This window comes from Agaricus bisporus, assembly GCF_000300575.1.
Source record: "Agaricus bisporus var. bisporus H97 unplaced genomic scaffold AGABI2scaffold_8, whole genome shotgun sequence".
NCBI lineage: Eukaryota > Fungi > Basidiomycota > Agaricomycetes > Agaricales > Agaricaceae > Agaricus > Agaricus bisporus.
Genome location: NW_006267371.1, coordinates 1870219 through 1891253, shown reverse-complemented (window position 1 = coordinate 1891253; position 21035 = coordinate 1870219). Strand labels below are relative to the sequence as shown.

General features: G+C 46.0%; 5 protein-coding genes across 5 annotated transcripts; 2 read left to right on the top strand and 3 right to left on the bottom strand.

Moving 5' to 3' along the window:
• Positions 1-242: 242 nt before the first annotated feature.
• On the top strand, positions 243-2068 carry AGABI2DRAFT_194370 (hypothetical protein). Its single transcript, XM_006463525.1, has 4 exons — positions 243-749; positions 803-869; positions 919-1555; positions 1606-2068. The coding sequence occupies exon 3, from the start codon at positions 945-947 to the stop codon at positions 1533-1535; it is 591 nt and encodes a 196-aa protein (XP_006463588.1). The 5' UTR covers positions 243-749; positions 803-869; positions 919-944; the 3' UTR covers positions 1536-1555; positions 1606-2068.
• A 3755-nt stretch (positions 2069-5823) lies between these two features.
• On the bottom strand, positions 5824-6171 carry AGABI2DRAFT_194368 (hypothetical protein). Its single transcript, XM_006463524.1, has one exon. The coding sequence runs from the start codon at positions 6126-6128 to the stop codon at positions 5928-5930; it is 201 nt and encodes a 66-aa protein (XP_006463587.1). The 5' UTR covers positions 6129-6171; the 3' UTR covers positions 5824-5927.
• A 2542-nt stretch (positions 6172-8713) lies between these two features.
• Positions 8714-10592, bottom strand: AGABI2DRAFT_179892 (hypothetical protein). The gene is made up of 3 exons (XM_006463523.1): positions 10416-10592; positions 9370-10361; positions 8714-9317 (listed from the first exon to the last, which is right to left on the bottom strand). Exons 1-3 carry the CDS (start codon positions 10444-10446, stop codon positions 8787-8789), a joined length of 1554 nt encoding a protein of 517 aa, XP_006463586.1. The 5' UTR covers positions 10447-10592; the 3' UTR covers positions 8714-8786.
• Positions 10593-15101: 4509 nt separating this feature from the next.
• On the top strand, positions 15102-15803 carry AGABI2DRAFT_44066 (hypothetical protein; the record flags this gene model as incomplete). The annotated part of the gene is made up of 1 exon (XM_006462955.1): positions 15102-15803. A coding segment is annotated over one exon (702 nt), but the record flags the coding sequence as incomplete, so codon positions are not given.
• A 3765-nt stretch (positions 15804-19568) lies between these two features.
• On the bottom strand, positions 19569-20542 carry AGABI2DRAFT_179890 (hypothetical protein; the record flags this gene model as incomplete). The annotated part of the gene is made up of 2 exons (XM_006463522.1): positions 19569-20469; positions 20529-20542. 2 exons carry the CDS (start codon positions 20540-20542, stop codon positions 19569-19571), a joined length of 915 nt encoding a protein of 304 aa, XP_006463585.1.
• Positions 20543-21035: the final 493 nt, after the last annotated feature.

The window sequence follows — 21035 nt, the reverse complement described above, 5'->3', positions numbered from 1 at the left end:
AGTTCATAATTTTGGCATCGAAAGGTTAGAAAAAGAAACATCGCCGTCTTCGTCATATCGCTGCTGGCAGCATTTTCAACGGACGGCGGTTCTCAAAACTAGACTTCATTATCAACGATCGACGACTTCACTTCTCGGGCCTTGTACTAGACTCTCGGCGCACAGCCCCGAAATCTGAAATCGAGTGCTGATATGGAAACATTGACCTTTCATCCCGGCCGGGGTGATGGTCCCCATGTCTTCGAATGGTGAATGGTTTTTATATTATATTATATATATATAGCAATTCTCGACACGTTTTCCCGACATGCATTTATAAATTTATCTTGAACTCGAACACGATTTCAAGCGGATGCCAAGTAGGGCAGAACTGCGGCGTTAGACTGGGAGTTCTCGCAATGCGACATCAGAAGAATATACAATGAAATTTTCGCATTGTAAGACCGTGAATAACATGAAAGATGCGTATCCACGACAAAAGGTAGGGGGGGAGGGTGGAGGGTGTATAGAACCCCCATCACAACATTCTTTGTATTCTTCCATCAATAGCTCCGCTTCCAATTTCGTACAAACACTGCCTCGGCATCACATCGCCACTCTGCACCCTACCACTCACTACGCTTGCGCAACAACGTAGCAATATTCTAAGAGCAGTTCCCGCTCTCCAGGACTTCACGGCTCTCAAATCTTTCCTAGGACAAGCTCACACCCGACAGTCGTGGATCCGTACGTATCGGCCTCCAGTCAACGTATGTGCCTGCCATTGGAATGCTGTGCGAGCCACGTCTGAAAATTTGACCAGTATTCGACAGATCGTTTGCCTCGTACGCGGTTTCGAAATTCACCACCTAGGAGGCGCTATCATAGACGTGAGTGCAAATTATTGCTGCGAGTGGCTCTTATCAACGTGGCTCCCAGAAAACATCGGTGCCTTATGACTCACAATGGATCCGTTATTCGATGACGACTTCCCCGTTCAAATGCCCTTTCCCAATACAGCCGTATTTACCGGCCATCGCTTCCTTTGTGAAGAACTCTTAAGGAGTGACGGCCCGAAACGAGTCCTCGACCCCCTTCCCCCTACCTTTGGGTCTAGCGACGAAGGTTCCTCAGATGATGATGAACCGATAACGATGGACGATTTCAGTCCCTTCGATGGCGTAACTTCAGCTTATGCGCCCGCAGGACAAGTACCACAGAATCCGAGATTCGATTATAAAGTGAAGGACGGAGAACTGGCGACCGATCCCCCTGCAAAGAAGATATTTATCCTAGCTCCGAACGACGACATGATAAGAGTGGTGCCACGTTGCTTTCCACGGAAGAAGATAACTAGGGCTTGTGTCGAGCTCGCTGTATGCCAGTGGATGGAAGATCAACACAATCTCCCGCCTAACGCACCCAATCGGGTGCTGATCCCGACGGGTGTTGTTGAATTTGTCGTCGATGGAGAGATTTGGCGTGCCCCCGTGTGGCTATGGAAAGGCCTCGAACAAGTACCGGAGAGACCGGAAACCTTCAAGTTGCATATCTAATCTGTCCAAATATCTTTATGGTGAGCACCTGGTCATATACCTTGACGTCTCATTGAAGAAACGTCTCCAGTAACTTGCACAAAACCTCGTTCCTTGTGGTATTCCAACATTTTCTTTTCATGTACTCTTTCTATGCGCGCTCTTCTTCCTGTTTTAAAACGGACCAGTCTTGTCACATTACCGAATACGCTAGTAACACTTAGCATGCCTCATGCATCATGTATAACACTTACACACAACTCAGGAGTTTGACCTTTGACCCACAATCATATTGTCTTCATGACACCAGGTTCTTGCTACAGAGAAGTGAAGGCCGCCGCCGAGTGATCCAGTAATGCTGTCCAAGGCGCAGAGGATCTTGTGAGCCTTTTCATGGGAAGAAGACTCGTCAATGATCGTTTGGGTTTCGGTAGCTTCTCCAGGCATGAATGGAGAGGATGATGAGATTCGCTGGACACCTCGGCCCTCGGGTTTGGACGGGTATGTTCCAACAAGCAAGGAGTAGCTGATGTCGAGCGAAGAAACGTTTTACGACAAGGAATCGGTGCTCGCGGGGGGTTGGTAACTTGGAATTAGGTTCGGGTTTGCTCAAGTAGACATAACTATCGTTATCCAACTCACCTCCGCACCTTATTTAGAAAAAAAATGTGAGTGCAATGTCTTCATACCATTAAACACGAAATAAACACTTACCGAAAGCGAATAGGTTTCACTTGCAAGAGTTAAAGGGGGCGGCCAATGATCATGAGGGGTAAGGGAAAGGAAGGTGGGACCACTCACACGTAAGAAAGGAGCAACCTTTATATAATAGTTTCGGGGTGGAGCACTGCTTTCAATTATCTATCGCGTCTAGAGGAACGTGTCCCGGGTTCAGGCGCGTTTAGGAGTTCAGGCGCGATGGGCGATAATCGATTAGAAGAGAAGCGAGAACATTGGAGAAATCTCCGTCAAATGGCCCAAAGGGGTGACGATACCGAAAAGGGGTGCCCGAAGAGGAGTGTTGGGGTGGAAGGTAGGATAATTCAAGAATGCTGTTGCGTTGCAGTGTTTGCCTTATGACGCAAGGTAGAAACCCACGAGGCGAATCGGGGTGAGGATGTTCCAGTACATGGGCGTTGGTTCTAAAAACTGCCGGATTTCTTGAATCATTATAACGTCACTTAGAGCGTCCATTCAGCGGCGTACCTCCAAGACCTCCAAGAAGCTTATTTTCTTGTGCTGGGTCACTTGCAGTCGACGGCTTTCGACTCTCGTCTAGAGAGATTTATCGACCATCAATGAACGCTAGTCCCGGGCAACTAGATTCTACCGAAAGGATAGACGAGAGACCCGGGCATTAATGGGATACACGAGGCCAATAGACCATAGAAGAAGGGGACGCCTCGTTGAGGTGTGAAATGCGATGACCGGCCGAGCCATGGTTAATATAGAGTCCTCCATATGACTCGAATTGAAAATTTCGTCGGAGTCCTGCGGAAAACTGCAAAATGCAAATGAGTCAACCGTGCTTGATAAACATAATTCCTTATAATAGACAACACTCACTCATTGGGGTTACATAACTTGCTGTCGATGAATTGGTAGTAAGTGTTTAGTGTCGTGCTTCTTTGGTTTGTTGCCATAGCACCTCGCACACCCCCACTTGTAGTAGAAGAAAGGTAAAGCGGGAGCATAGAGGGCTCTTGGTTCAGCCGTGGAAGATATATTTGACGAACAATCTTGATGGCATGAATAGGATGGCAAAAAGGCTTTAGCATAATACTGCCACTTTTGAGGCCAACAAAAGTCACAGCGTAGCCATCGGCCACCAGATTCCTTGGTCTCCAAATTCTATTGCTGCGGCAGGCGCTTTAAGCGGCTGCCTCAGTCGAAAAGGCTATGACGAAGAAGAAGAAGGAAGTCGAGCGTGAGATCTTGAGAGGGCGCTTTGATACATTAGACAAAGCTTTTGATTTCCAAGACTGCTGCGGTTTACTTTTGGAAAACTCAATCTGCAAACAGAAGGCTCAAAGGGATTTGAAGATACCGGATTTAGGATCTGGCAGTCCCAACTTGAGTTTGCGGATGAAAGTTGGCCGCGGAACATTGACGAACGAAGTTCAACCTGACTTGGTTGTAGACAGTAGACAATGTGACAGCAAGGCACTGTAGTAAAGTAACCGCCCTTGTTAGTAAGTGATAAGAAAGTGAGCACAGTGTATATCGTGGGCGGAAATGGTAGTGTCACTTACTTTCGTTCCCTCGTACCTGGATTATTCACCATAGCCAGATTATGGGCGCCGTCTGAGATTTCTACACAGTCAATACGAGAACGAGAAAATACGCCTTTCAGAACACGGGATTCGAAGAAACCGTCACGTATGTATACGCACAACGTCCACGGAGATACTCTGCTATCGGGGCCGGCACAAGTGCCAGTGAGTCATACAATGGGGAAGTAAGCAGAATCACTCCAAAGTTTGAGGACCTTCTTGTAGTGACCAAAATTAGCCCCGTTCCAAGCAAGATCCACATCAGCAGGAAAAGCGAGTCGATCTAAACTTCTAGCACCATAGAAGTCCCAAGGATCAGGCGTCATTATTCAGAGAACCTTCCGGAAACCTCGTGTAGGACTCTGGCGGGATCTCGCCGGATGGCACTACTTTGGGTTGAGCCGTTTCACAGAGGCGGGGAATAACAGCAGAAGAGTAAGAAGCAGCATCCAAATCGGGTATCTGGTTGGCGGCTTTTGTGAATTTGGTCTAGATCTGAACCTCGAACCTAGTTTTGGTCCATGACGAAGGGAAGCAGCTAAGGAAGACCTGTATGAGTTAATTTCAGTGGCTGGAAATGGAGGAGAGCAGCATCACTTGAAGTTTCGAACGCTGGTACACATACTCGTGTAATAAGACGATCAAATTTTAGAATGCTCATAAAATTCTGATACTTCCTTTTCTCTTCTACAAGTGCCGATGAGTATACAGTCTTACGTGCTCAACGGCTGTATCATTCTAATAATGATCACTAGTCACGAAATCACCTTGGATGAATTGGATACAGCCCTTCATAATCGATACTTACTTTTGGTCACTGGGGCTTTGAGTTGTGGCAGAGCCAACAAATGCGCCTGTGAATGCGTAGTGTAGAGCGTCATCCGGCGCGAACCTGCTGTGGGAAACCAACTTCCTCTGCGTTATTTATCCTGTTGATGAAACAGATAAATATTATGAGCAATTATTCTCGAGAAATCGAGGAGAAAATTATGAGCATTTACTCTGTGTTAAAATGGAAGATGAAACCCGTGTCGCCAGGTGTATTACATGAGAGATCGACCCATGAATAAGTGAGGTGACAGTGCCTTAGCTAGCACTGAGCGCTAAGGAGTCAATATTTGATATGGGCAGATAGAACATGGGTATAATAAATAGGACTCGGAGAACCTCATTCTAGCTAGGGCTCCTAGTCTGTTCTAAGCTCGCTTTCTACGAAAATTGTGGTGATAAGCGGCATAGACATAACATGCAGTGGAATATGTAAGTCGTACGCGATCACATGATAAGCTGCATCAAAATTACTGGTGCACGTTTCCTTGGATACGTTTTCTCTCCTGGCTTGTCTGCGCTTTTCTATAGGTTTGCTGCTCTGCTTGTTGTACGATAACAATCTCAGCTGGCACCGAGATTGAAGCCTGAATCAAATATGGTCCGTGGCGCGCTACTTTCGTTTTCATTATCGGCATTCATACCCGGTCTGCCAATGCTTTCATCTCGTTATACAGAAATGCAATACTCATGGAATCTTAGGATCGCTTGAGACCTCGATGTGACTTTACTCGTGAGCCATCCCCCTTCCGAAGCTGGACACCTTAGTCTGTGGCCTGCGATATCTGTCTCACGCGTTACATTTGGCTCTTCTGTCACGAGATAGGCTGTTACTCCATCCTTACTCGCGAAACCGATTTCTATGGTAGCTCCCAGTAAGGTGGTTCAAGAAATTTACAAAATGCGGAGAGCAATTCGTAATGCATCCCGAAAGGCCTTTTCTCCTCCTTAAGGAATCAATAAAAGTAAGTACTCCCACATTCCAGGGTCCTGTTGCCTCATTTTGTTCCGTTTCTTCTTTAACAAAGTCACGCAATTCGATCAGTGCATTGGAGTGCACGCGTTCGAATACCACATTTGTCTCCCTTCACCCTATCGCCGATACTATAGGAAGATCAATCAGGACACCTTGCATATGCATGGCATCTTGCTGGTGGTGCTTTACTATATATAAACCTACCGGGGCCCGTCACTTTGACCTCAGTCCTGATTGCTTTCCCTTGCCAGCCAGACAGAGCGCTCCCGCTTCCTCTCTTCTTCACATTCTCGTCCGTACGATTGCTTTGGGGTTGCGTTCTTGACTATTTCCGTGTCATACCCCGGAGAATATGGAGCGTTCGTGACATGATTGGCTCGGGGAGGACGGGGGTTCAGGGATGATCTGGACAGGTTTTGTATTGGATTGCTGGCCAGGAGGTGGCTTAGGACGACCAGGTGAGTCGATCTTGACTTGCACCGTCTCGTGAATAGAAGTAGATTCTAGATGACTGAGGCAAATGGGCCATCTTTCCATAGCTAATTTCGTTTTACGTGTATGAATTCCGTTCAAATGTGAGCCCCAAACTCTTCACTTTGCTATCCTCACCAACTACTCCGGTTCGGTTTTCGTTCCGTACCTTTCTCCAGAGCGTGGTGCTCTCTTTCAAACTGCTTCTTTTATCTACTCTCTGACTCATATGTTGGCATGGGGTCTAGTTGTGGCTGCCGAGTCGAGTTCCACCGATCAGGTGTCGCTCATAAGAATACTAAATTCCGCCGACAGCGAGGGCGTCTGTGATAAACTTATTGGGAGCGCTAACTTTCAAGCTTGATGATTGCGAAGGCATTAGACTTCCAATTGTAGTCGTATGTGACTTGCTGCTGTCTTTCCTTTCCTTTCCTTCTAATTACTCTCCTTCGCCTAGAATGTCACACAATATGTGTATTGGTATGTCGTTGACCTATCTTTACCGTCCCTTGAGAGCTAACAATCATTCAGTATAGATAACTAATTTCAATATACCTGACTTTCTTCCCCTGATGACCGGCTCGCCCTACAATGTTAAATCAAATCTTCCCGTTATAGCCGATGGAGATCATTGACATCGGAATCAATTGCCTATAACTTTGGTCAAATCCACAATTCACTGGAGCATTCATATCTTTACGCAACTCCATTTTTATCAGTTAACTCGGCGATCCTTCACTTCACCCTCAGATCACGATGCTTTGGTTTGGCTCGGTGCGTCGGAATATGTGGATGGGAGTTTTAAGTGACCGGTTCAGCCTCGGTAACCCGGGACCCTTCGTTTGAACATCCTTCACCCCGAGTTGAAAAATGCAAGCAAGAGAGGGAGAACGGAAGATGAAAGTACGTATCACAATACTTGATGTGTGCAAATCATGATATGTCCTCCGATTGATTTAGTCGATTTTAGTGCACTCGCTTTTGCATCCTATCATTTCGCTCTAGCGTCCTACCTTTTGCTTCCCTTACAAAGATTTATACCATCCATCTTCCATCATTTCTCAACCCGTCAAAAGTCCATCAGAATTTCTTCCCCGGCTTTCATTTAACGAAAGATTGATTGAGAAGAAAATACATACTGTACGTGACATTTGTATATTTGTTAGCCCGTTCTCCCGCCGCCTGACCCCTATGCCCTACACACTTATCTTTCTTCCTTTCGAACTGCGACAAGGAAGTCACATGACTTGTTTCGTTGTTTTCTCGACGTTGCCGACCAATTACCTATCTCTCTGGGCCGACACAAGTATAAACCATCTTTTGTCGATAATTAACATCGGAACAAGTGTTTATAGGTCAAAGGGTCGATGGAATATCATCAGACGGGATAAACTTAAGCGTGGTGGAGGGAGGGTAGAGTACGATGCATGATGGGGATTCGTCGAGTCACTGACCCACGCCGCAAGGTGGACATCTCCCCGAGGTTCCGAAACAGGTCATCACGAGGTTCTCGATAGGTGAGAAAAGATGAGAAATACCTCGAGGTCTTTTTACGAAACTGCTGTTCTCACTTTCCTCATAAGGTAATCTGAAAGAGGACTGAAAACAAGCCATACGTCGAAAGAAGGAATAGGAAATCAGTGCGCCACGCCCAACTAGGTAAAGTTGGGTAAATTTTTCTCGTTCGGAAGAAAAAAAGAAGCGTTTTTTTATTAAAAAATAGACCTCATTTCAAGCCACTCGTCCCGTGCCAGTACCCCGTTATCGGGAAGGATGGGGCCTGAAAAACGTTTAACACCGTTCTTCCACCGGTGCCTTTTTTTTTTTCTTTGCAGAAAGTTCTCTCACCGGTTGGGTCATTTTAAAGCTTTCTTATTGTTATTGTCGCTCGCCGGAGTTCCAAGAACTTGATTTTCTGCGCCACTTCGGCAAACCCGAAGCTGCATTTGTTATTTTTTCCCCTTCGTCCCTTCTTTTGACTTACTCACCCACATGCTCTGTCAGATTAGAAAACCCTCAACCCCTCTTCTTCCATTCTATTTCATTTCGATTAGCGTGTGATGCAAATGATGTCGTCATTCAGAGCTATGGAAGCTACACGATGAGAGGAGGTAAAACAAATGGACACAAGAAGCCACCGATAATACGATAATAATCAACAGGAGGAAAAAATAATGGGATAGGGGGTATAGAAAGATGAAGCGGTGTTGCGCGGGGGGTAAGTAATTGAAGAGTTAAAAGTTCATTGAATGAGAAACTATGGAAGAAAATAAATGTCCACAGGAAGAATAAAAAAAGTGAGATGGGGGGATGCGTAATAAGGGTACGTAAAGAGGAGAGGGTAACCAATGCGCGTCGAGGAGGGGCAGTGATGATGAGGGAGCAAAATACAGGGAGAAAAAAGGGCTACAAAGGGCGGGCTTGTGGTATGTCAATGAACGAAAAAAAGCATATAAAATCCAGTATAGCCTTTTTCGAATCATCGACAACTACCAACAAGTGGTCATCAGAATCTGAACAACAACAACAACAAGATCACGGTCGTACAACTAATAAAGCAAGAAAAAGGACGTAGATGGTGGGCCACGGGTGGTATAAGATTACAGAATAAAAAAACGAGCGACACCAGTCCGAGCGATCATCAACCACGAGAACGAAAAACCAAAAAAAAATTGCAACCAAGAAAAAGAAAATCAAAAAACGCACGGCGTTTTTTTCTCCTTCTTAATACCCCTGGTGGCCAGCCATCATCTCATCAAATCCAAGTGCACTAGCAAACTCTTGCCCGAACTGAAGAGCGCTACCAGTCGCATTCGGTTCATCAAGCTCGTTTCCGAACTTTCCATTTTCATTACAAGACCCGAGCTCGATAGGCGGGATAGAATCTAGGTTGAAGTCGTCTCCTAGAAGAAGATTGGAAGAGCCATCATCGTCATAGGATGGGACACCAGTTGGCCAAATTGAAGTTGTATCCCAGGGATATGACGACAGGTCTTGTTGCGGGAATAGATCTGTTGAGTACTCAAGGTTGACATTCTGAGTAAACGACGCCGATGAGGTTGGCGATTGATGGGACATAGAAAGAGGAGTGTATGGACCCGCGGAAGGCGATGATGGACCTGAAGAAGAACCAATGGATGATGCTGGTGATGCTGAAAGGTGATTGTCGTTGCTGAGATGTAGAGCAGGTTGGTAAATGTCGTTGGTATTTGAAATGTTAGGCATAGAGAAGATGTCTCTCAAAAATTCTGACGACTAGAGGAACGGCTAAGTAAAAGGAATAGGGAGTCAAGATGGAAAGACTTACTTGGATGGCTTCAAATCCAGTTGAAGCCGCCGTAGGCGTCTGGTCGGCGTAAGAGTTCGATATCGGTGGCGGTGGTGGCATGAAATGGTCGTTAGGTAGGAAGTCAAAGCTGTTCACCATGCCATCGTCGAGATGATGATGATGATTCATGGACGCGCGACGAGTGATCATCGGAAGAAGAGACGGCGACGTAGGACACGAAGGTGTTACCGAAGAGTACAAGTACGGTAGCACGATTGACTGGTAAGGAGGAGGTGTCGGTACGGAAGCCGAGCGGCCGTGGTGACGGGATGAACCCATCGGAACAACGAAAGATACACTGCCGGTAGAATCAGCAGAATCGATGTCCGTATCAACTTCAGCCGCTTGCGAGCCGTCGTTCTTGACTCCCTTGAAAAGAGCGGAAGTCTTTTTAGATGATGCAACCTTCGCCTTGTCCTTCGTACGTTGAGGACGGTATACATAGTTGGGGTATAACGCTTCATGTTCCTTCTTCCTCTCCTTTGCCTTGTCTTCCCATACCTTCCTCTCCTCAGGGGTCAACGACTTCCATTGTTGGCTGATGGTCTTTGAGAGATCTGCTTGGCGTTGTCTCTTGGTTGGACCATCCTGTTTCGAGTCTTCAACCGCCTGTCGCTCCTCGCAGCACTTTCGTCGAAAGAGGATGAAAGCGTTCTCGGGGCGCTTGATGTAGTCGGAATCACCCTTTCGGGGACGACGTGACTGCTCGTCATCGGTGATGCTGGATATTGAGGACTTACGCCGCTGATGCGTGAGGGGTCGAGGAGAAGTTGAGGGAGGAGGAGCGAGCTGGAGAGGCGAATGGGTGCGGTGGGAGACAGGGAGGAGATCGGGCTCGAAGGGGGAATTCGAGGGAGATGAGTATGGACTGTCTGCGAGGTTATGTGTGGAAGGGAAGGTAAAGGCTCGTGGTGTCGGCGAGATAATGGCCAAGGCCGGCGCCTGTGGTGATTCGGTGGTCACTTCAAGTGCTGCGAACAAATGTCAGGCGATTGATTAATAATATGATATGAGATCAGACGTACATCGGGTATCTCTGGTGCGTAAGGCTGGCATGATAATTGTTCGTGAGTCAAGTGAGTGGGAGGGTGCTCCTGCGCACAGGGAGAAGAAAAGAGAGAAAAGAGTTGTCTGGTGGGGAGGGGTGGTCTGCGGGTGGGTTCTTTTCTTATTCTCTTGTCCGTGTTTATGAGAACAATTGCGGCGGAGGAGGACGGCTTGTAAACAATTAGCTTGACTGTTATATACTTCTGACTCTCCTGATATGGTCTCGCCGATGTCCACGAGCCCAAGGGAAGGCGTCCTTACTGAACTTACCCTTCATACCATCACCTATCCCAGATCCATTCACCGATATAGCACCTCGCTATTGTCTTTCAAGATCGCTTCAGATCCCCCGATCTCACTCCAAATCCAGCCTACCTGGTCCGGCTCACACACCAACCGAGCCAACCCCACCACTGCCCGCCCTCCCCACAGCCTCTCGTATTCAGCACCCGCACAGGCACAACAGCGCACATTTTCTTGGTCAATACAGGAATACAGGAATCTCGCCGAAATTGAACCGCGCGTTCGTTCCGGATTAGGTCGGGTTGCATCCTTCCAAATATGGTAATCCTGACCCGGCCAACTGCAAACTCGGGATTCTTCTCTACCTTCCACCCAGCTACCACACAAGTTTATCCTTGCCAGTCGATCGTGTTTCAATTTCTTCGTCGCCCGTTCAGACCACACATCCGATATCGCCTTCATTACACGCCCACCGTACCTTAACATTGGGATATCATAGAAAAAGAAAGACATCTTGTCGCCGGTCTATTCAGTCAGTGACAGTGCGGAGCGTGGAAGAAACTCAGCCACCCCGCCAGTTTGGACCTGTCCCGGGTAAAACATATATGGTAAGTTGGTCCCACGTTCCCCAGAATTTCCCCGGACCGGTTCAACTTGATAAGTCCTAGCACTCATGTCAAGTGTATACTTTCACGCCCATAGTCCCGGGATCCATCCGTTGCCTACCACGAGTGGTTTTAAACGACTATTTTCCCCTCCATTATCATTTCAAATGTCATCATCAAAATGCAGACGTTGCCACTGCGAAACTGTTCACCGGCAGGAAGGACCGATAAGCCTTAGACGACTTTCTACGCTAATTTGGAGTTTGTCGGCGGAAATGAATGCCCAAATGCCACAAGTATATCATGAGAAAATACAGGGTGTATTCTCTTGCCACCCTTTCCTCGTGATGACCGGGTTTTTCTTTGACATTGGCGGACTAGACTCGGAAAACGATATGTTTTTTTTTTCGAACAGAAATCGGAAACCAACGTTCGGCCCGTATATACGAGTAAATCCGAGGGATTTGATACTTTTCTTTTTTCCCATTCCTCCCGTCATCGGTCAATATGAACATCCAAAATGAACTTGGGGAAACATAGTATTTTGAGAGATGGACTGGATATCTTTGCCTTGGAGGCTGGCATGTGAGTTCCCGACATCGAGTCATATCGAACCTTGGGCTTGAGACTCTTCAAGCTTAATTTATCTCCGATCAGTCACACACTTTCTCACCGATTTTAATGCTTATCTAGTCGAATTAAGGAGACAATGGTGTGTTATTGACTTTCTTGGGTGGACAAATATCAGTATTTGGGTGATAATGGGCGGTATGAATGCATCAACATGGACCGCCTACTAGATGGCCCTTGGATATTGGACCCTTTGTGTACTCGTAGTGAGAGAGAGGATGTATATCTTAGCAAAAAAAGGAAGGACGACTCAGGCACGCTATAGCTGAGCATTTGAAAAAAAAATGTGTCAAGAGTTTCACACCACTAAGTCTTGCGAATGTGTCCATATGATTTATTGCATGACTGGTCCACAAAGCTGACTGAAAGTTTATCCTAACGAAGTAAACAATCATTGGTAATTCTTGGCTTGGTACGTCGAACAATGGCCAAAGCCACATCGTGATTGATGCATGATGGAAGATGTACTATAACTGAACGTGAAAAAGCCAACTTGAAAGCCGAATAATACACGGGATATACTTGCATTACACTCATGCGAAAGGCGAGACCTACATTTTTCAGAGTTTGAATGGGGGTCAGTATCAGGACATTGGGACTCGCTCAAACATTTAGGTATGGGCTAGTTAGTCGAATATAAATGAAACCCCTCCGCTTCTTTGAAAACTAGAACTCTGTGCAGACGGTCTCATCAAAGTGTCGTGGATTTTGACAGTTCGCGTTCAAGCTCAGGCAGTCAGAGTCTTAAATCAAAGAAACACTCTCATCACATTTCATCATTGTTGAATAAATAGATATCATAACACGAGGTCTTTTGTCCAACCCATCGAGCCATTGGCCTTCTCTCCACCGTACCTTAAGCAGAGAGTCATATGCGTGTGTGAGTATAGTTGCGTTGCTGCGGACTTGACAGCTCTTCTCGAAGGACTGTCATAAGCCTGCCAGTATATACTTGAGTCTAGGTACGAATAGTACTCGAATAGTACCACTCACGGAGTGATCGCAGGACGTGTGATTCTACAATGCGAAGTCTCACTTATTCTGGTAATCTGACTCAAAGTCACTGGAGTATCCGAGGCCTTTGACTTGCAATCATAGGATCAAAAACTGGGAAGACTTTTCGAAGCGCTCAATCACCCTATAACCGGCCGGGACTAATAAGAGTATTTTTTCTCCTAGCCTGAAGAATAAAGCAAAGAAAATAATCAGTAGGATTGTCTCTCAGGATCTCTACCAACGCCAAAATGGAGTGCAATCTCAAAGCGAGAAATATTAGATCATAATTGATAAGGACTCTCAATCACATTACCGAAGGGGGATATAAAAGGTTAATTAACGACCAAATCAGGTAGTGTGTTTGTCCTCTGACTATAGGCCGTATTCAAATCAAATTAACGGATTTGGCTTCTTCGCGGAGCGTCATAGAACCTTTTGGATCCTTGGGTCTGGGGTTGTTTTCATTTTGGAGAGTTGTGGCTACAAAGTACATAAGGAAAAGTATATTGAGACGCTCTCCCGGCCAAGGGTTGGGCTTTATGCGGAAGTGTGGCAATCGCCGCGAACGAATTTGATCATTCGAACTCTCGGGAGTTATGATTTCATGCATGAAGAAGTTTAATGACTCGTAGAAAGACATTTTTCCCTCTTTTAATTCGCTTATTGTTTTCTTGGGGATGATCTTTTTTCTTCTTCTTGAAGACTTTGGGGTTTTCGGTCCGTGCGGGAGGTTAAATTCCGCAGGGAAGAAAAAAGATCTCTTTATCCGCGTAGCTCTCATTACTTAATCCTAGGCGAGTATATTTTTCTTTGCCTGGGGAGTGTCGTCCACGAGGGCAGAGGCTCGGATCCAGAAGATCTGATGGATTAGCGTAGGAGTTTTCATTACTGGTATGAATAGTCGTATCATGAAATTTTAGGGTCAGTGGTACTTTGTACATACAGACCGCATTCCATTTCTGAATACCCGCGTCATGGGGCCATTTTTACTGTTCAAGGTGAGTAGCCGAGAACCTCCCGGTCCCAACCCTTGCGGGGAAAAACTTAAAAGGCGTCATCGGGACATGCTTTACCTTTCCATTGAGACGATCCAAGATATGAGCGCCATTTGCCAGCATGTATAGATAATATCATATTCGAACCCGACGTGACACGTAAGAATGGAGGCACGGCTTGCGCCTCGAGGTCGGATGGTCGAGGAACACGTGTTAGATAATGTGGCACGAGTTGGTATAGAACTCAGTTCTCTTCGAAAAGCGAATCCGAAATGGAGGTTCTTCGTGACGGATTGACTAGACTGTAGTAGACTGGTCCGACAACCTGGAGTTCATGGAACAATATTTGCCACGAGGCGCAGATTGTATTCTTGCGTATCAGTGCCGGTAGTAACCGCCGATTCTAAATGCTACTAATAGCGAGTCATCGGATCCTCTCTTGGAGAAAATGCATATGGCTACCTTTCTTCATATGACCGGTTCAGCTTATAGATGAAGGTACGCCGGAGATTGTAACCGAAACGGCACAGTGACCAGTGACATTTCATGTTCTAGATTTCCTGAAGAAAAGATATTCAATGGCAAAAGAGGCCCTGCATACTCGCCGCCGAAATCCGCCTATTATTTCCGTTGATTTTGGATCTTGTATAAAATGACATTATCAACTGGAATGGAAGGTCCGCTGTTTAAGTCGAACGTGCGAAGTTGATGACTGACGTCATATTCGGGTGATGTCACTGGACGGCATTCAAGTCTTCCGTCGCAGGTCTGCTGGATTTTCGGGACACGAGAAATGTTTTTTTCGTACGCGTCGTCAATACCGGTGATCAATGTAATCCGAGAGTCCCCGGAAAGTTAGCCTTATACACTCTTATACATTACCGTTCGTTCCGAGAATCCGTGACGTGGTCCGCTATTTGCCGGTGCCAGCTCCTGAGTGAAATTAACCTCCTCATTTATTCGGACAAGTCGTCACCGGCACCCTCTCTTCTAGATGGAGCTTCGGTCGAGTGCTGGTAATCAAGCGCAGTCTAGGTCTCAGCTCATGGTTGAGCTATCTACCCCGGAAACACCGTCACCACGGAAGCGGACTCGCACATCTAACTCCCGGACAACAACACCTAAAACGCCAACTCTTGTGTCACCTACTAAAGCCAAGAAAATCAAACTTCAAGCTTCATATGCTATGGAATCACCATTTCCCAATCATGCTCACCCCACTACAGACGAAGCTGTAGAAATTCACGACATCTTGACCAAAGCTCATCAACCCGTTTCTCGACGTCCTCCCGATCATATGAGTAATTCCGCACAAAATTGCGGTAATGTCCCGAACGTCATCGAAGCCATCGTCGGTACCATCCTTTCTCAGAATACTTCCAATGCCATTTGCGCTAAGGCCAAGTCGAATCTGGACAAAACGTTTGGCCGAAACAATTTCGAGGCGATTGCTGCCGCGCCGAAGCAGAAAGTGATAGACGCTATACGGTCAGGAGGTCTTGCAAATAAAAAGGCGAGGATGATACAAGGATTGTTACAAGCCGTCAAGGAAAAACACGGATCTTATTCACTCCAGCATCTTGCCAGAAAGCCTGAGAGTACCAGTTCCGCACCTGCTCTTAGAGACGATGAAATAATGGACGAACTACTTTCTTACGACGGAGTTGGTCCCAAGACGGCATCTTGTGTCCTCTTGTTCTGTATAGGAAGGGACTCGTTTCCGGTTGATACCCATGTACTCCGGTTGTCTCACCTCTTGGGTTGGATACCACCAGAGGCGAATCGCGTGACAGCACAAGCTCACCTCGATATCCGGGTTCCTGCTGAACTCAAGTACGGATTGCACATGCTGATGTTTCAGCACGGACGAGAATGCAAAGGGTGCAAACAAGCTGGGTCGGAAGATAGCTGCGTACTGAAATCATATCTCAAAGAGCGGAAGAAAGTTGGAGATGATGATATTAGCCATAAAGTCGAAGAGGCGGAACTCAAAATCAAGATGGAGGATGAACTACAATAAATAGACTGGAGCTGCTATTGCTATTCGCATTGGTGAGATACTACAGTGTCATTGTCGATCCTGTTGGAAGAATTGACATCATGGTGTAGACTGTGAATGGAATATGACCAAGTGGTGTGGTGGTTTTTGTCGGATTCATATTCTCTTTGGGAGCGGTCGGTAACATATTTTTCGAGCTTGGTTCGTCTTCCTCCACTAAGATAGATCTACGATAGGTTTGACCTTGTAATAAACAAGATAAGATTTGACCTCCTGGAAAGCAAGGTACTGTTCTGTCTACTTTCTGTGGGCGCATGGTTTCCGCGAAGAATGTTTGACGAGAATTCATACCGATATGGAAGGGGGCCACTTTCAAAAGCTACCAGGAAAATTAATCCACCTTTGTGACCTGGTTCGACCGCCGATGCCGAAGTGAGCTTGGCAGTCTGTTGACATCACAAAACGTTTTATGTTGAACGGGCATCTCTTCAAAATGCCATAAAAGGTGCCAGTATTATCTGCAAAACTAATACGGATTTTTCTGCATAGAGAATTCTGTTTTCAGGCACCGGTCCGCGGAGTGGAACTCACTCGGGAGGAATCGCAGGAATATTTCGACTCCCGTAATACCTTGCCTAAGGATGGTCTACGTCCATATGCTCGGCCGATCTTTAAAGGTACCCCGACTCGGAATCACACCCCAAGTATTCGTACCGATCGGCTGAGGGATGCGAATGTGCTTATGATGTGAGAACATGACTGTGTGGCGTTTAGCAACTTTATTCTTGGCAGATCGACACGCGCCAAACTAATGCCAGCCTTTTCTTCTGAATAATGGGTGAACAATGGATGAGGATATACCAATACTCCGATTTCAAGGGATGCTGTATTGCTCCCAGCGGTAGATTCACTTCAGACACAGCTCGATAATAGATTTTGGTCCCCAAGATGAGCCAGCTCGCCGACACACGATGAAGCTGTGTTCAAAGATTCACAGGACACTAGAAAAATATGTGAACCAGCGCCATACCCGTCTAATAGAGTCCGCTCTTTGAAATAATCGAAAAGAGAGGAAATGGTTTGTCCCTCGAATTTCTGACGGAATACAAACTTTCGATAATTTACTATCCCATAAATGGATAAAGTGATCAGGTGAGTGATCTCGCGTACGAGATGTCATGATGTTCGGCGGGCTTCGGCATCCACAAGAGTTGCGATACGGCTTCGTGAATATAGCTCACCCGACTGGCTCATCATGCCACTTTGATCCCGACATTGAAGACGAGTGAGTTCGCTGAACAGGAAATATTACGCTCCGATCTGGAATCCGAGACGTGGTATAAAGAATGCATTCCCGCTACTTCCTCTACCATTCACGATTTCTTTCACATATGCTTCTTCGTAAGTTCGGATAATTCATTCATTCCTTGGACTCTGGTGGTACTCCGTTAGTAAAGTTTCATCTTAAATGGTAGGGCAGCGACCAATATGCTCTTCAATATCGTAGAAATGCTACAAATATATCAGGCCATTCATAGCCACTGTTCACAAGTCATCCAGAATATCTTTGAGCCCTCCATACTGGCAAACGAGCCAAACCAGACCCATGTTATAGCGAGAATTGCGAAACGTTCTGAAACTGCAATCGAGTGACCATTTTGCAAGGTAGACACCATCATGAAGCTGTGTGGTTCGCTGTTATCAACTCTCGCGTCTGAACCAGGTCCCTGTGCTGTCAAACATGCGTCACATTTTCGCCAGAAGCAATCTGGAGTGAAAAATACAATGATTACCAGTTTAAATCCTCGGAATGCCGTTTCTAGCCTCCCGATATTCGGGGGAACCATGATGCAACCAATACCACCGTAGGCTCCTTTGCAACCGAATACCGATAATTCTTGATCATCAAAAGGCCTTGAGCATGTGTTTATCACCTCATCGCCTTCTTGTACTCTCAAGTCTTCTGTCGCATAGGTTTAATTGTGGAGCCTAAAAATAGAAATCGATTGATGAAAAGGCATCAGCAATATCACCTTGGTCCGTGCACTGGCGCTAGTAGCGCTTTACCGAGCTCCGTTTAACGTTGCAATGGACCCATTGCTTATGTTATCTCGAATGTAAGTCCTCTGCTATGCTAATTCCTTTTTATGAATCAGCCGCTTCAATTGCTTGGAATTCATGCGACTCTTCGTTAACTCTGCGTTAGGCCCCGAAGCTATTCTTAACCGCGGTGTATATGATTGATACAGCTGACACAGCTTTCCGTGGGCTCGAAGATACATCAAATATATGAGGAAGTTATAAGCATCCATAGAAACGGTCCCGCGACCATGACGGAATATAGACTGAGAATCTATGTGAGAGGTATTCGAACATAGCTAATTTCTGTACATAGCTGTGTACCTTGATGAGAAAACGTGGCAGAGGATCACATACCTTTAGGCTGTGTAAATTGTGATTTCACATGATTTTTGTGTCCATGAAAAGGAATACATGCTTATTTGATATGCGGACTACGAAAGCCGTCCACGAGTATATTGACAGATCCTCCACTGTCAGTGGTGCTTCTAAATGTCCGAACTCACCGTTTCCTGTGCAAATCGACAAGTCGAGGACAAAGGACATGCCAAGTGCTTGATCACCGACGCCATTTCGACATATCGAAGGCGTTTAAACTTGTCGTCTGTACCCCAAGTGTAGAAAACGTTTAGCATGATTGGTCGGCAGTGCTATATTGCTATTACATCCCTGGGGTTCTCGGGAATGACACTCGGATTCCAACATATTGATGAGCTGGAAATCCTTGTTTAACGAACATGCAACTGGTTCAAGCTTTCAGAGAATCCTCCAAGTATCTCACACTCTGGATTGAGCTATTCGAGCTACCAAAGCGGTCACTGTCGGTGATGCACACGAACCCGCCCCGAACCAACAAGAAATTTAGTGTGCTTAGCACAAGGAATAACATGTGCTAACAATGATCCGGAAAAAAAGACTCGTGAACATGTTTTTTAAACTTCAAATAGGCTGTCAGTCTTATTAAATTCGGCATCGCTACATTTTAACCGCTTCCCAAGCTCAGGGTTAACGTTGGCACCTTGTAAGAAATTCGAGAAAGAAAATTGGTCTTACGTTCGATGGGTTTGTTTGCAATCCAGTGGGTTTACTTGGACTTTTTTTCCTTCACAAAAGAAGTAGTTTGCCCGCGTCGGGGTGTCCAAAAAAGTACGCATAATCAAATAGCGGAGTTTTTTCTCTGTAATATGTAACTAGATTAAATGGACGAGTCGATCAGGCTCCGGAGTCCGGACTACTTGAGAGCGGCAATGTTTGAGCATAAAGGGCATAGAACGAAATAATAAAGAAACAAGCGCCCGGCGTGGAGTTTGTTCGCCTATAAGTGGTATGCAACAAAATTAAGTGTGGCGAAAACAGGCTAGTCGCTGGAACAAATTGATCAGGTATGGAACCACATTTAGGTGAAGCTTGTACGAAAAATTGTGCTATCCATACTCAAACTGCAGCCGAGTTTGCGGATTCGGGACGAAGGAGAGGGCGCCGCGACATTGCTGCGCGTTGAGGTGGGGAAATGCTGTCGCTTACTACCATGCTCATTGGGTTTGGAGAACGTGTGTGAGAGTACGACGAAACGACTAATGAGATCTACTCTCCTCTAATAATATATCTTCTGCTTGGCCGATATTCCCATCCAACCTTCGTCCGCAAAGTACATCCTACCGCCCCTTCCTCGTCCGTGATTGCCTTCCTATCATACCACTCCTCATCACTGATATCTTCACCTCGAAAAATGCACTGGGCGAAATCAATCATCACCACTGGCCTATCTATCCGCGATGTAGGGACGATAAAATTGTCGAGACGAACATCTTGGTTTAATATTTCTTTATCGGATAAGGTAGAGACAATCTCCAATGCAGAAGTGGCAATGGATTCATGGAATAATTGGAGAGGAAGCTCTTGGAGACTCTGCCCTTTAATGTATTCCAGGAGGATGCCCGGAACAGTCGCTTCGAGCGATGAATGCGAAAACGAGTCGATTACAAAGCGCGTCTGACCAAAAAACTTTGGAATACCTCGGCCTTGTAGTTCTATCAACTTTTCGTACACTCTGGTTTCGCATTGGTAATAGGAGCGCAGTAGCGTGTCGAGATGGGCTTCTTTTTCCAGCGGGGCAAGATCCTGATCCTCGTCTCTGAGTTGTATACGCTTGGCATCCCACTCCTCGAATGTCTTCGATTCTCGTTGTAAAAATTCGCTGTATTCTGTTGCAAGAGCCAATGTGAGGTCTGGAACAGCATGCCATTGGCGAAGATCTGTGGCAAAACGAGAGTCGAAGAGCTTTAAGATGATTATTGATCCTCCTGGAATGACTGCTTCTGGATCGCTTCGGTCAAGCCTGACCTTGAGGACGGGGGAAATGGTGAAAGGCTGGAATGCTTTGAGAACTGTGATTTGGAGCTTTGATGATGGTTTGAAAGGTTCGTCGAAATCCGTTCCTGATTTGAATTCGAGTACATATTTCGCCCCCTCGACATATGGACATCTTTGAAATAGAGTTCAACTCCTCTTTCATGCCCTCCATACATGAATGTGGATGCTCACTCGACGAGGGACATTCTGAAATCTGTGCAGAGACTCGCTTACGGCTAGCTAGATGAAAATACTCAGGGAAGACGAGCCGATAGACGCCCATCGAACTATCATCTCATTATCACGTGGCTCGAGTTTTCTCAATCTACTCAGATCACTGAGATCAGAGTCGTGAAAACTTGTGACCTTGAAATGATATAACAAGTTATCCCAATATGTCAACTTTTTTTCCGAGGCCGACTCCCTAAATGCGGAACGAGTCTCTTACAAATTTAAATAGTGTTCTATTCTTTTTTGGACGACGGAACGTATCCGCCGAATACTCCATACGGTGATCTAGTTTGGCGTTACAAGTCCAATCTTGTTCTCTTAGGCAGTCGCCAGGAAATTTCTTTCCAAAAAATTGAACTGCCAGCGATGAGAGGAGATAGCTCGCCGGTATATAGATTTCACATGCTGCTAGTGGGTGAGTTTTCTTCCGAACTTGGTGAATTGGCTTTTTCACTGTAACCCTGGCCA